A 15,857-nucleotide genomic window follows, 5' to 3' on the forward strand; every position below is an offset into this window, starting at 1 on the left:
GCACCAATGATATCATTGTCCTCTCCTGCTTGCCTGGGGGGGTTGGGGGGGGGGGGGTGGCGTTAAAATCGAGCCCATTGTCTTTGCTCCCCACCACAAACTCCAATATGTGGCCATATTGATTCCATATGGCCACAGTCTCAAGTTGAACCAGATTGATTTTAATCGTGGGGTCCTATTTGTCCCCGAACTGAGCATCTTATCATTCCTATCCACCTCTGTAACATCGCCCACGTCCGAGTGAGGGGGCGACCCGTGCTGTGGGATTCCTGGCAGCAGATCGAGGCAGGAGCTGCCAACTTGCCAAGGTGAGTGCTAAATATCTGCAGGAGTGCTCCCCCCAGCCCCCAGGCTGGGCTCCCATCCTCCACACTCTGTAAACTTCAGCTCATCCAAAGCTTTGCTGCCCGTATCCTATCTCTCACCAAACACTGCTTACCCATCACCCCTGTCCTCGCTGACCTTCCTTGGTCCCAAATTCTGGAATTCCCTCCCAAATCCCTCTGCCTTTTCACTTCCCTCTCCTCCTTTAAGACCCTCCTTAAAACCAACCTCTTTGACCCAAGTTTTTGGTCACCCCTCCTATATATCCTTCTTTGGCTCTGAGTTCATTTTGTCTGACTAATTCCCTATGAAGCACCTTGGGATGTTTTTCTACATTAAAGACACTATATAAATGCAAGTTGTTGTTTTGCTGGTAATGGTGGTGAAAGCAATAACCCAGAACATCAAGCAGATGTTAGGAAAGATATTTATGATCAGAAAGAGTCAGACAGATTGCAAGATCACTTAAATAAATGGGTGCGTGTTTATTTTTTGATTGAGGTGCACCAACAGACTGGACATTTTTAAAACCAGAATTAGAGTATGAAAGAATGAAATTTGACAAGTTTGATTTAAATATCTCGAGCTGTTTTTTTAAAAAAGAAATTAATCAAAATAGATTATATTTTTAAAATCAAAAATATATGATCCCTAAGGAATGAGATTTGCCTTCAGGTTTGTGGCACAACATCCATTGAAGTGAAGGCTTTGTCTGTCGGTTGACAGTTAGGAGCCACGTGGTGAGGGTGGATCGTCTCTCAGGTTGGGCCTGTCTGGAATGGCACAGAGCGGCTGTGGGAAGTCTGACAGAGCAGTGATCGTACCCGGCAATGGGGCGGGGGACGTGGAGGACAGTAACTGGTACAAATGGGTGAAGGATGAACTGAACCAGGTCGGTAACGGAGATAGTTTATTCCATGTGAGAAGGGGAGAGCGCCGAGTCCTAGCTGCAAACATCGCAGGTGTGAGCGAGGGAATCAGAACCGTGGGCCCGGCTCCTGGACCTTGCAGTCGGTCTCGGCCGCTTCCCTGTTCGCTCCTCTCCGCTGCTGCTTCCGCTTCCCCAACTGATGTTCTTTCTCAGAAAAAAAACTTGTTCTTTTAGTCAAAGGCTGAGACTGGGGACTTCCCCTCATTTACTCATTCTCTCTCTCTAACTGGGAGTCTCTCACACAGCAGTCATACTTGCCTCTGGTGTGACTGGTAGATGCCACTCATCACAGCGACCCTCAGAAATTTTAATGCCAATGTAACTAAAGGCCAAGTTTCCCCAATAGCCTAGTTGCATGTTTGGGTCTCTTTAAGAAACCATCTTGCAGTTATGCCCAAGGGTTCCTGTGCTTTGGGATCCATCCCCTTTATAGATGCTTTTTACATTAAAAAAACTTACCATAAAGTTTTGTGGCATGCTAGTGCTGTCAGCTCCTGCTGTGTGTGTCTCATGTAGCAGTGGCAACCCCAAGTTAAAAATGAGGGCCCAAATTTTGCTGTCAAAGTAACAGTGACGCTAATGGTGCTCGCCATCATTTAAGTGTAAATGGTACAGCAACTTCAGGCGAGGAGCAGATGTGCGGTTAAATGCCAATACCCAAAAGTTGCTGTCCTAAGTTGCGCCACTCTGCCATTAGCTTTTCGAAACAGCATCTCGCTGTCTACTTCACCACTGAAATGCATTGAATGTTGTGAAGTTGCTGTATTTGCAAGGTAAATATGAACTAAACGCACCACAGAAAGTTAAGTCTTGTCATTACAAGTGCAAGTACCCTTTTAACAATGTGATAAGTGTTAATTACTGCCAATCAACCTCTCTGGCACTGAAAATTAAACAAAAGTGTGGAGTATACCCTTTGGGTATTGTTGGAGATTTTAAAAATGTCAAATGTCAAATTTAATTTTTTTTTACTTTTCCTTTCTGTCCCTTTTTTCTCTCTCTTAATCCAATCTTTCTTTCCCTCTTTATTTCTCTTTTTGTACCTGATTTGACACTGAATTCACCCACTCTAATTTACCCTACCTTCTCCGTTGTTCCTCTGTTTAATTCTCAATTCTTCAATCTGATTGGTTAAGGAGGTACTCTGTTCACTCAGGTCCCAGATGCCCTGTTTTCCTCGCTGTGACGTTATCAGTTCGCACTCTAAGCAACTTGCCACGCAAAAATTTTAAAAACCTAAACGTGCAAGGGCAAGTCTAACTAACGGCAGACACCGTTAGATGCCCTGCTACAGCAAATTCTGGGCCATTGTTTTTGCGAAGGATAGCCACTGGGAATATTGTTTCACTCCTGGTCTTCCCAGCGGCTGTCCACCATTAGTGAGTATGGTACGTTTACTTTGGGGTTGGTAGGATGCAACTTGTAGCTATGTCTTTCTCCATATAGTGAATCCCTGAGCTCCGATTAGTGTGACAGAGGAGGTGCTGATTAGGGAAGGGAAATAATGTTAAAGGGAAGAGGAGGCAAAAAAAAAGAGAATACCCAGCTAAACACAGGAACTGCCATGAAGTATTCCCTGATCAGTTTCCTGTATGATGTCAGGTTTCTTGAATCTTGGTAGATGTAGTCATATTGCAGGGGAATATACTATTTCAGTAACATCACAGGCGTTGCAATGAGGGGTTTTGATAAAGGAAATAAGGAGAAACTGTTTCCACTGGCAGGAGGGCCAATAATCAGAGGACACAGATTTAAGATAACTGGGGAGATGAGGAGAAACGTTTTTACGCAGCGAGTTGTTATGATCTGGAATGCACTATTTGAAAGGGTGGTGGAAGCGGAGTCAATAGTAACTTTCAAAAGCGAATTGGATAAATATTTGAAAAGGAAACATTTGCAGGGCTATGGGAAAGAGCAGGGGAATGGGACTTATTGGATAGCTCTTTCAAACAGTTGGCACAGGCACGATGGGCTGAATGGCCCCCTTCTATGATTCTATGCCTTCAAAGTCCAATTAACTGCCCTTATCAGGACAAACTGCTTCCATTATGGGCCCACTGTTACACTGACTATTTGACACGGCACTGGCAACGTCACACTTAGAATATTCCATCTCAAAGTCACTCAAAGTTTTGAAAAATGCTCCTGAGGCACAAAGAAGAAATTAAAGTACATTTCCCTTGCATTAACTGCAGTCTTTAAGATCATTTAAGCAATGAGTTTTAATAGTTTACAATGGTGTGTTCACAATTTTTAAATATGTACCCCTTTATTCTGTATTTATGATTCAATATTTGTATTATCTGTATGCTCTGCACCAATCCAGCATACTTGACTTCTATTCCTTGGTGCACACTAGAGAGACATTGTTGCTTAATCAGATTGTATTTCAGTATTTAATTTATTTAAAAAAATATTTTTGCAGATCCCAGATTTTCAGTGCTTGCTTAAAAACATGCCAGACCCCAGTAAGTGTTTTTTGAAAACTGATTCTGCAGTTACTTATAAAGCAATTTTTTAAAAATTGGAAGACATAGTCTGTTTTATTTAATCCGTGTCCATCGTTCAGTCACAGCAAGAAAAACAATATGGCTTCCTTTTATGGACAAAACACTGCAATGCGATGAACGGACCATTATCATTGGACACAGTTCTGGTGCTGCTGCAGCTATGAGGTATGAATGTGTGAAAGGACGATAAGTAGGGTTTTAGTGCACAAAATGGTGAAGTGTTTAGTGCGAGTAATTTTTTAGCCACTCACAAGTTGTTGTATCAAGCTTCTGTGGGTCAGGGAGTAACAGCCAGCAGTATTACTCCATCTTCCTGTTACTGTTAAAAGCCAGATGGAAGATATATTGATTTTGTTGTACCCAGGCCTTTTATTTTAGAGATGTTGAGCAATATCAGTTGAATTCAATACATTTGTTTCTTTATTGAGTAGAGTTGTGATTTGGGATGTTAAAATTCTGTACCCTAAGTTACTGGACATTTGAATGTGGCTGGGACATGTTTAAATGGGTCTTAACATAAGTCCTGGGTGGAGTGAATAGCTTCTAACCTTGTATTAGAGAAAAAATAGTGCCATGTACCTGAACATAGTGGGATTTTTGAGTTAAAAATCATAGAGAACTATATGGCTCACTTGTGCATTCTAAAAATGTCTCCATCTTTACATATAAACAAAAATAGAAAATCTCAGCAGCTTTAAACTACTGAACTAACAACTTCTCAAGGGAATGTGATAGGAAACTAGTAATAAAAGTATGTAATTTCCCACAAATCATTGAATATGTTTACTAATTATGTGCTGTATATTTGTTTTAGATATGCTGAAACACACAAGGTATACGGTATTATATTGGTTTCTGCATATACATCTGACCTTGGGGATGCCACTGAAAGAGAAAGTGGTAAGGAATTTCCTCTGCCTCCTATCTTCCTTCCATTCACTGATCTTAATAACAGTATAGGTCACCACTGTCTTTAATCTTGAAATGGGTCTACTCTCTCTGCCTGTCTTATATAACTTTGGTATTTGATTTAGACCAGCTTCATATGTAAATGTTTGGAGAATACATAGGCATAGGAGCAGGCCATTCAGTCCCTCGAGCCTGTTCCGCCATTCAATTGGGATACGGTTCCACTGGTGCCAAGTAGCCACTCATCATGTCAGAGCTTCAATAATGAGTGTCAGCCGGCTATTCAACTACAAGGGCAACGCGGTTGATTCTGCCCTTTCCTGACAGCACTTTCCAGCCGGGGGGTCTCGCCGGATAGTGATCAGGAGCGGGAAACCTGGCCATTTCCTCACCACCCCTTCATTACCAGCCCAGGGACACTGAAGCCATTTGAAATGCCCTTGCTGCCAACCTGGCTTAGATCTGCTACAGACAATCTATGACCCTCCTAGTCTGTGTGGCTCAACTACTCATTACCAGAGATCACTGACCCCATCCCAGAGGTAGGGATGGGGTAGTATTGATACCCATATTAAAAGAAAAGGAAGACTTGCATTTATATTGCACCTTTCACGACCTCAGGACGTCCTGAGGTGCTTTACAGCAGGTGAAGGGCCTTTGGAGTGTAGTCACTGTTTTATTGTAGGAAACGCAGCAGGCAATTTGAGCACAGCAAGCTCCCAGAATTGGAGGAGCGCAGAGATCTCGGAGGGTTGTAAGGCTTGAGGAGGTTACAGAGATAGGGAGGGGTGAGGCCATGGAGGGATTTGAACACAAGGAGGAGGATTTTAAATTTGAGGCATTGCTGGACTGGGAGCCAATGTAGGCCAGCGATATAGGGGTGATGGGAGAATGGGAGTTGATGTGAGTTAGGATACGGGCAGCTGAGTTTTGGGACGTGAGTTTCTGGTCTTATGCCTAAGAGCATCGTAGATGTAATTGAGCACATGCTGGAGAACGTGGAGTAGGTTGTATTCTTTTTGAAAGGAAATTCAAAGCCTTCTGTCTGACACTGGGATAGGGTGAGATGAAGAGGGGTGGGAGGAGGCTCGTCTGGAGCATAAGCACCGGCATGGACCAGTTGGGCCGAATGGCCTGTTTCTGTGCTGTACGTTCTGTGGTAATTCTGTGTAATTAGATCATGGCTGATACCCTTACCTAACAAAAATCTATCGACCTCAGTCTTGAAAGTTTCAATTGACCCAACAACCACAACCTTTTGGGGGAAGAGAGTACCATATGATGTGATCCTGATTGTCTCCCATGGCTACTTATCTATTCTGTTTCTAAAACATACATTAGATAAATAAATATTAAATGACACGCTGCTGACTCAATGACTCCACTGGTTAAGATGTGGAGATGCCGGTGATGGACTGGGGTTGACAATTGTAAACAATTTTACAACACCAAGTTATAGTCCAGCAATTTTATTTTAAATTCACAAGCTTTCGGAGGCTTCCCCCTTCGTCAGTGGGAAGCCTCCGAAAGCTTGTGAATTTAAAATAAAATTGCTGGACTATAACTTGGTGTTGTAAAATTGTTTCCACTGGTTAAGGCAGTGAGTAGTTGAAACACAGGGGTAAATCCTAACCCTGAAGAATGGGTGGGTTGGGCGGGGGGGGGGGGGGGGGGGGCGGGGGGGTGGCAGTAAAAAATGTTAAAAGTTTGGAGCGGGAACGAATCCCGGCTCCAACCTGCCGACTTCTGCGTTTCATCTGGGTGCGCACGTGCTTTGGAAACTCGGAGGTTTCTGACATTTAAAGTAGCAATTAAGGTAGTTGAAGTAGTTAAGGGAATTAAATTATAGTGTATGGAGGCAGACAAACGATTTTAACTCTATCTGAACGTGTCTCCTGTGGCCTCTGAAACACACCATGGCAATGGAGGCGAGTTGCAGCCAACCCTCATTGGGACCTTGAAACCAGTGATTGACACATGAATAAAGGGTGAGTTTTTGCAGCAGGGCAATCAGTTCTCTCAGACAGACCTTTGGCTGGGAGTTCTTTGTGTTTAGATTGAGATTGCTTTGTTCGCACTCAGAATTCTTGTGTTCACACATATTTACCTACATTTTGGACCCCCTCAAATTGACACCATCAGGATGGGGGAGTGCAATGGATGTATTCAGCATTATATCTGAGAAGGAGGCACAAAGGCATCCACGGCAGGCACGGCATGCAGTTCTGGGAGTTGCAGCTCCACAAGACAGAGGTGCACCACAGAGACCTGCAGAAGAGCAGAGAGAGAAAGAACAGAGGGGCCGACTTCGCAGGAGGCACTACCCTCGTGAGAGGGTCTCCAGGCAGAGGCTGAGCTTCCTGGTCCTCTCTGAGGCACAGTGCCTTTGAAGGTTCAGATTGAGTTGCCAGGTGGTCGCAGACATCTGGAGGCTCCTTCATGCAGAGCTGCTCCCAGGGCCTGATGGCCTCGCATTGCCCGTTGCAGTTAAAGTCACCACTGCCCTCAACTTCTTTGCCTCTGGATCCTTCCAGGGCGCCACCGGTGACATTGTCTGGATCGCTCAATTATCTGCACATAAGTGTATATGACAGGTCAATGATGGTTTATTTGCCAGGGCATTCGACTATGTCAACTTCCCCATCGATGACATAAGTCGGACTGAGAGGGCAGTAGGTTTCCATTCTTTGGCTGGCTTCGGGGGTACAGGGCGCAATTGATTGCACACACGTAGCAATCCGAGGACCTCCACATGAGCCAGGAATGTTCATCAACCAAAAGGGATTTCACTCTATCAATGCACAGCTGGTTTGCAACCAACAGAAGAAGTTTCTGCAGGTGTGTGCCAAATTCCCTGGCAGCTGCCATGATTCCTTCATTCTGCGCGAATCCAACATCCTGGCCCTCTTCCACGCGTACGTCAGACTTAAGGGATGGCTCCTTGGAGACAACGGAATACCCCCTGCAGATGTGGCTCATGACACTTGTGAGGAACCCCACCAGCGAGGCACAGCAGCGGTACAACAACATTGCCACCAGGTCTGTCATTGAACAAGCCATAGGAATGCTGAAGATGCGCTTCAGGTGCCTGGATCGATCTGGGGGAGCCCTTCAGTACTCACCAGCGAGGGTGTGCAGAATAATAGTCGTGCTGCGTCCTGCACAACGTCGCTCAACAGAGAGGGTTACCGGTGGATGAGGTCCCACTTGCTCATGAAGCAGCCGCACCTACCATCAACATTGAAGAAGATGAGGAGGAGGATAAGGAAGATGATGGGTGAACCATCAGCAGAGCAGCATCTCACCTGGCTGCTTGTCGTGGCAGGGAGTCACTCATATTTGATAGATTCTCATAGGGAGATCTGCAAAGTGAGTATAGTCAAGTACTCAGACCACCTGTAACGACCACCACGACCACCAACGTAACCACCACGCCCCCCCCCCCCCCCTTGTAGGTTGCACAAAACAGTCCTACAACTACACATACACTCATTGTAAACACAGCCAATGGGTGGCATCAAGTCTCGCCATTCATGATGAAGCACATGAAAGGGCCCTATCACAAAAAGGACTCAAGAATGGGCAAGATGTGGCAGTGGTGGTGAGAATCATAACTTTTAATGTGACTTTAACCAAAATCAAATACAAATGAAAAACATGACAGTCTGTCAGCCACCCCTGTGCATACCCTTGTTGATTACAAAACCTTCGACTTCCTCTTCCTACAGCTTCTATGTGGTGCATCCCCTGTAGCTGCAGCATAGGTAGTTTGGAGGACATGTGTGATGCCTTGTAAGGCCAGTTCTAATGTTTCTGTCTGCCTGTTTGAGGTGGCAGCATGTTGTTCACCCTGAGTCCGCACAGCCGTTGTCAGGGCCTGAATGGACTCATTTGTGAGCCGTGCTTGAAGCTCAATGGAGGCTGTCATTCTCTCCATTGCAGACCTTCTCCCACTTACCTGCGCCACCAGTCCACTAATGCTGGAGGTGGACTCCTCCACCCTCTGCGACTATGTGGAAACTGAGCGTGGCAAGTCTTCCAGTACATCGCAAAGATGCGTCTGTACCTCGATCATTCTCCTTTTCAAGGATGGCCCCTGGGATTCAGCATCTGTGCCAAGCTGAGTAGAGTTTGGAGAGGACTGCTCTCACCGACGCGGACTCTCCACCGCTGTCCCGCCACTACTGGTGAATCATCAGGTGACAACCCAACTTCCTCTCTAATAGGACCCACCGAGGTGTGAGTATCTGCGCTGGTGGATGGCTCACTAAGATATGTCGGTGCACCCTCAGAGGCAGGGAGCTTCTCTGAGGAATCGCCCTCGTCCACGTCTTCAGTCCGTGTCGCCGCTGGAAGAGAACATACAGCAATATTAAGATTCATCGCAGAAGTAATGTTGCGATGAGCACACTGAGGTGTGCCACAGGTCGATCATTGATAACATCAATTCATGTTGTGGGTGAGGGATGTTAAAGTTCTATCACCAGACGTTTGCAGGGTGACAATCTCGGCATCCTGGATAGCCAGGCACTCCACCGTACGGCTAATTTCCAAGGCCTCCTCCTCTGCCTCTGTGAGGGCAACTATTTATGGAGGCCTCCCTCCAGTCCGACTCCTCTCCCTTTCATTTTGCGCTCTCTTCTACAAGGGGAGAAAGTACAGACGTGTGAGTGAGCGAGGGTGATGTGGTCACCCAATGGATGAATTGCTTTGGGTCAGGATGACAATGAAGCAGATGCATCAGAGGGTGACTATCAAACAGATTGCTCACATTGCATCAGGATTGGGGTGAGTGAGAGAGGTGAGTGCACAAATTGGGGGTTGAAGCAGTGCACAGAAAGTGAAAGCAACTTGACACTGAGCCTTAAGTGGGTGTGAGGAGTGATGTGATGGAGTTGTCTTTGCAGGGCTATGTGAGGGGGGGTAATGTTCACCACAGAATGCAGGTGAATCAGTAACTATTCACTTTTCCTGACCTGGTTAGGTCATTAAATCGTTTCCTGCATTGCAGCCATGACCGGGGCACCGTGCTCCTGCTTACCTGGTCTGCCACCTCCAGCCACGCCTTGTTTATGACAGAACCAGATTTCTTCCTCCTGTCCGGTGGGTATAGCATCTCCCTGCTGTTTCTGACAACACCCAGTAGTGTCTCCAGGGCAGCGTCTGAGAACCTGGGTGTTGCCTTTCCTCTATGACGTTCAGTACTCTCCTTTCCTCCTTTCTCCTTCAAAATGCATTGTTGGAGTGGCCCTTTAAATAGCGAGCTTTAGACGCAGTCCGCCCGCTGCACAGCTTGAGGACACGAAACCCGGAAGTTCAGTTAAGTGGCTTCAATTGAATCGCGATCGCTCCAGAACATGCACGAAAAATTTTTCCTGGTTTCCCTCCCGCTTATTGACCCTTTTGCTGAGATCCCACCTCGTTGTTAAAATTTAGGCCATACAGACCAGTAAGGTCCCAGGTTTGATCTCTGATCAGTGCTGAATTAGCTGAACTCAGTTGGCAGGGGCTTACAATTTGAGAGCCGCATTTGGGAGCCGCATGCATACCCGAAGCGTCACTGGGGAACCCGGAAGTCAGCAGTTTGGAGCCGGGCTCCAAACCTGCTCCAGGATTCCGCCATTTTAGGAGCCCCCCCGCCCCCAACGCACCCACTCGGCCATCCAATGTTAAAGTTCTGTCACCAGATGTTAGACAGGCACTCGAGGGTGCGGCTTAGTTTCAGAGCCTCCTGCTCCGCGTCTGTGAGGACGGCCTGATGTAGCGGCCCCCCTCCGGTCTTCGCCCTCTCCCGTGCATTCTGGGCTTTCTTCTATAAGGGGAGAAAGTAGAAAGGCGTGAGTGAGGGATGATGATGTGGCCAAACGCTGAATGCGTTGGTTTGGGTGAGGCTGACCGTGAAAGAGATGCATCAGAGGGTTAGTACGAGACAGAGCCATGACATTGTATGAGGATTGGGTTGAGTAGTAGTGGTGGGATGAGTAATGGGGAGATGAGTAAGTGCAGGTATGTTGAGGATGAGGTTTGAGTGGTGTGAAGAGTGATGCGATAGAGTAGTGTTGGCAGAAGGAGTTATGGGGTGGGGGCGGTGATGTAGAAGACAGAGGGTAGGAGAATGAGTAAGTGTACTCACTTTGGCTGACCTAGTTAGGTCATTGAAGTGCTTCCTGCACTGTATCCATGTGCGGGAGACGTTGCTGCTGCTGGTGACCTCCTCTGCCACCTCGAGCTAGGTCTTGGTGGCAGAGACAGGCCACTTCCTCCCGTCCGCTGGGTAGAAAATATCCCTCCTCCACACCCCATCCAGTCGGACCTGGATTGAGGCATTGGTAAATGTGGGAGCAGCCTTTCCCCTGGTCTGCTCCATTCTATAATTGTGGTTCTTTGCTGCAGGAGCAGCATTGGAGGACTGCCCCTTTAAATAGGGCTCCTCCAGCTGACAGCCTGTGATGCGGGTGTGCAGTCCGCCCGCTGCGCAGGTTGACGATGGGAAACCTGGAAGTCACAGTAAGTGGCTTCAATTTACCCACGATCGCGTGGTGAACGGACGGATTTTACTGGGCGGGTTACCTACGCTGCCATCTCGCCTCCCTGGTAATATCAGGGCCCAAATGTCTAAATATCTAAACGCGAACAAATCAAACGCAGTTTAGTTCAGTCAGTAAATAACAATAAAGAACAAGTAAGCAGCAGAAAATGGAGCAATCGAGTTACTATTTTTTTGAAGGCTATCAAATAGCAGGAAGTGACCAATTGTTCACCATAAATTTTTCCCCCATGTGTCAAAGTAACATTTGTTCCACAAGAAACAGAATAAAATGCTGCTTCTTACTCAGAGTTGTCAGTATGGTGATGTCAATCCCAGGCAAATGTTTTCTTGGCAAGGTCTGCTCCTGGGTCAGGAGCCTGGAGCTTAAGTTGGAGCTTCAGTTATTGAGTTGGAATTTTTGAAAGTTTTCTTTCTTTGCTAATGCTTTGGTCCTTCCCAGTTGGCTGTATTCCATGCTAAGTGTAGTGAGTTCCTCCCCTCTAAATTTTGGCTCCACCCACTGCTAGATTTCCTATGGCTCAATTTTCTGCAGTGGCCTATCTGACCTACTGGGAGTTGTTCTTAGAAACCAACTCTCCTAATCTGGGCTGGGCTGTCCTGACCTGCCCAAAGTCATTCCTAGCCTACCAGTGGAGTCTTCTGCAGTTTGGCCTGCCCAGATGCGCTTATTATACTTGCTTCCTGGGCTTGCTTCCCTTGTACCCTGTTGCCTACCCTCCTGCTGTGCTTTGCTTCTTAGCCCAGGGACTCCTATAGAAACAATGTTAGAATGTTGTCTGCAGAACACCCCTTCAAATGTTACTTATATGGTTATATACTGTAGGCCATGGTGTTGTGCTCGAGTGTATCTCTGTGTGGCAGTGAGTGAGTAGGGAGAGAATAAAGAGGATGGTAATAGCCCTGAGATTAAAGGAGGCTTCCAGCTTCACCTGTCCCACACCCAGTATATTCTTAAGCCACCGGAACTCTTTGTCCTGTGCAGGTTTTCTACCTCCTGTTGTGTGCTGCTTTGCCTTGTAAGCAGAGTGGTAGTTTTCCAATATTGGAAGTTTGAAGACAGAGTGACACCCAAGTGCCGATTCTAGAGTCGATCCCAGAATGGGAGAGTACATGAACATGGATCATGCAGCTGGATTTTGTTGGAAGCTTTCCTGCGGCATTAGTGCGACATTAGTTCCAGTCTGAAGTTGAAGATAGAAAGTGTGCCCTGCTGCACTGCGGACTTGCATGTTAAGCTTCGAAAGAACTGATTAGGAAGGCTGTGCAGATTTTGTTTCAATTGAAAGGGTCAGGAATCTCCACAATAAATCATTGATATTCAGCACATCCAACAAATCAGCCCCACATGGCAGTTTGTGAGTTCTGTTTTGGAATTTTCATATTTCTAGGGCTGTTTTGTACAGCATTTGTAGTTGTCTTTTTCAATCAATTTGAACAAACTGGAGTGGGGAGAGGGGTGCTAGAGAGACCCCTCCATGTAGGACATTCCGAGCTGTAAGGTTGAGTGAGTGTTTTGCATGTGGCCTCTGCAAGATGTGACAGATTGAGAGAAAACTCTTTGTGACATAGATACTTACCGATGTACTTTGCGCAGGGAAATTTTGAATAGTCAGTGCTGAACTGGGCAACCTTCCTCTGACCGACCTTGAAGGAGTAGCTGCATTATTGACTCTATGTGGATGCTGCAACTTCCAACAAAATTAACTTCCTTTTTAATTGTAGCTGCAGTCTCCTGAAAAAGCTGCAACTGTGCCAGGTTCCCTTCCCCCTCCTGGTGGTAGGCCCAATCCAGGCCAGCAACTTTGCTGGACAAATAATGCTACCTAAAGGAAAACAATATTAACATTGCAGAATAGGTTTTTAATGGGGATACATCAACAGAAATTATATCCTAGCTAGTTGAAAAATACAGAAAAAAGTATAGAATACAAAACCCTTGAGTCACGGCTCCTGGTATGTGGTATCCTCAACTCCAGACTGACAGAAATCCGGTGGCCTCATGGCCACCAGTTTGAAAACTTATGACCTAAACAGTTTGTTCCCCATCTCTCTTCTGAGCTGGGGACCGTCCCCTCTAGTTACAGAATTTGTGGGTTCTGCCAAACAATGTATTACATCATTTATCTGTACCGCTTAGAATCTGGAAATCCTGAACAAGGTCATCCCTGAGTCTTTTCTGCAGTGTAAGCATTTCTAGCTTCCGTAGCCTCTCCTCATAGCTCAGGCGCCTAATGCCTTGGATCAGTAGCCTCTCCAGAGCCAGGATGTCCCAATGTAGTGTGGTGACCAGAACAGGTGTCAGCCGCGGCTCAGTGGTAGCACTCTTACCTCTCAGTCAGAAGGTTGTCAGTTCAAGTCCCACTGCAGAGATTGAGTACATAAACCTACGTTACAACAGTGATTACACTTCAGAAAGTATTTAATTAGCTGCAAAGCGCTTTAGGATGCCCTTAGGTTGTGAAAGGTGCTATAATATGCACATCTTTCTTTCTATTTACAAACTTACGGTTGCCCCACGGTTGAGACTGAAGAGGGTCAATTTTCCTGGGTCTGGCATGCAAAAAACACCTGAGAAATGGATGGACACTATGCACTATTACAGGAAGGCATCTGACTTTCATTTGCATGTCGTTTATGTCATTTACATTGTTATGCCCTGTTCGGATGGTCTGGTGCTTCCACCTGAATTCATTCTGGAGGTTCAGGTAGTTCTACTCGGGCACAAAACAGAGACAAAGGTTGAGCACTTAAAATGAACAAGTTCCCATCAATTAGTAAATCAAAAGGCACTTCTGCTTTTTAATTAAAAATGCAGCAAACAATTCAAAAATTTATGACACACCTAATTTGCTTTTGAGCAAAATGCGTAGGGGCTTTCAACTTTAACCTAATAATTAACGCAAGTATTGACATTTACAGAAATCAGACTTTGGATTTGATTTGATGTAAAATTGTCCCTGTTTTTTCTCAAAGGATACTTCAGCAGTCGGTGGCAATGGGAGAAGATCAAATGCAATTGCGCTCATATCATTCAGTTTGGTTCAACTGATGACCCTTTCCTCCCATGGACTGAACAGCAGAAAGTAGCAGATGGTCTCCAGGGAGAATTGCACAAATTCACAGACCGAGGGCACTTTCAGGACGAAACATTTCCTGAACTAATAAAAGTTGTTTGCAAGATGATTAAAGCACCCTTATAATCATAAACCTTTAAATTTGTGGGTTGATTACAGATTCTTTTTGCTTTTTCATAAACTTAATAAACTGAAATGTTAAATTTAAAATTATGAGGGGCTGGTGGTTTTGGTACGGAAAGTACATAAACTGGATTTCAGAATGGCCAACTTACACTGCTGCTCATGACTGGAATAGTTAAACAGATTCATTGTATCTTCTACAGTTTAATGGTATTAAGTGATGATTACCATTGTGTCACATCAGAACAAATAAATAAACTTGAACTCCTCCCTAACAGTACATCCAGTAACTCCATGTTATAAACTTGTTTCATTAATAAACTAATTTAAATATAGTTTTCCTACCTCAACATTAACGTTATCCCTGGGCAGTTACTTTTTTAATTCAGTAAAAAGGAATATATACATTTTGTGAATTGCTGTATTATCAGAGGTGCCATCTTTCAGATAAGATGTTAAGCTGAGGCCCTTTTTGTCCTGGTCCTGTGTATGTAAAAGATCCCATGGCGCTTTGTGAAGAACAACAATGGCATTCTGGTGTCCTGCCCATCATTTATCCCACAACCAACACCACCAAAAACATTATTTGGTAATTTTGATCAACTGCTGATTTTGGGACCTAGGTATGTGCAAATTGGCTGTTGTGTTTGTCTACGTAACATAACAATGACTGCACTTTAACAGTAATTCATTAGGTGTGAAGTGCTTTGGAACACGTGAAAAGTGAATGCAAGTTCTTTCTTGCATTCTTCCCAGTGGGTAGGCTGGCAGTTACTATTGTTACTATTAGTTAGAAAGTACTTGGATTCTAGATGGAGTATTTGACCCTTCAGCTGCAAGACCAAACTAATTCTGGCCTTGTCCTTAGCCAGAATGCCCAAACATCATGGCTGGTGCAGCCAATATATGTGTGATGGAAGCAAGAGAGTCTGGCTTCAAACTGTATAACTTTTGTTGTATCTTTTCCATAAGAAAGTTTACATGGCCAATATATTGACTGTAAAATGGAACTCGTTAAATACATAATGAAAAAAATGGTCTTGGTGCCTTAGGTAAAGCAATACACCAATTTTGCCCAGAAAGAGATGTTAGTTCCAAGAGGAAATCAGTCGCCACTGTTAATGGAATTGCCTGGAATCAATCTAATCAGCCTAATTTTGTTTGGTTGGTTGCTAATGATAGACTGTACCCATCTGTAATTGCTGAAACCATTAAGGGAATGTTATGCTTGACAAAAATTTAAATAGGCTTTGCTTCAGGTCAAGTAAATAATTCACTATTCACGTGGCTACCACTCACATCCTACTACTTGAGTGGTAGAAATAATTAATATGCTAATCACCTGCCTGTTGAGAGTCTGGGTTTTATTCCACCAAAACAGATTAATTGGTCATTCATTTCTCATTTCATTGATATTTATGGGACCTTGCTGTGTG

General features: G+C 45.1%; 1 protein-coding gene across 1 annotated transcript; it reads left to right on the top strand.

The window, feature by feature from the left end:
• Positions 1-1,054: 1,054 nt before the first annotated feature.
• On the top strand, positions 1,055-14,431 carry rbbp9 (retinoblastoma binding protein 9). The gene is made up of 5 exons (XM_067988341.1): positions 1,055-1,216; positions 3,681-3,723; positions 3,825-3,930; positions 4,580-4,665; positions 14,198-14,431. Exons 1-5 carry the CDS (start codon positions 1,103-1,105, stop codon positions 14,422-14,424), a joined length of 576 nt encoding a protein of 191 aa, XP_067844442.1. The 5' UTR covers positions 1,055-1,102; the 3' UTR covers positions 14,425-14,431.
• Positions 14,432-15,857: the final 1,426 nt, after the last annotated feature.

This window comes from Heptranchias perlo, chromosome 8 (assembly GCF_035084215.1).
Source record: "Heptranchias perlo isolate sHepPer1 chromosome 8, sHepPer1.hap1, whole genome shotgun sequence".
NCBI classification, from domain to species: Eukaryota; Metazoa; Chordata; class Chondrichthyes; order Hexanchiformes; family Hexanchidae; genus Heptranchias; species Heptranchias perlo.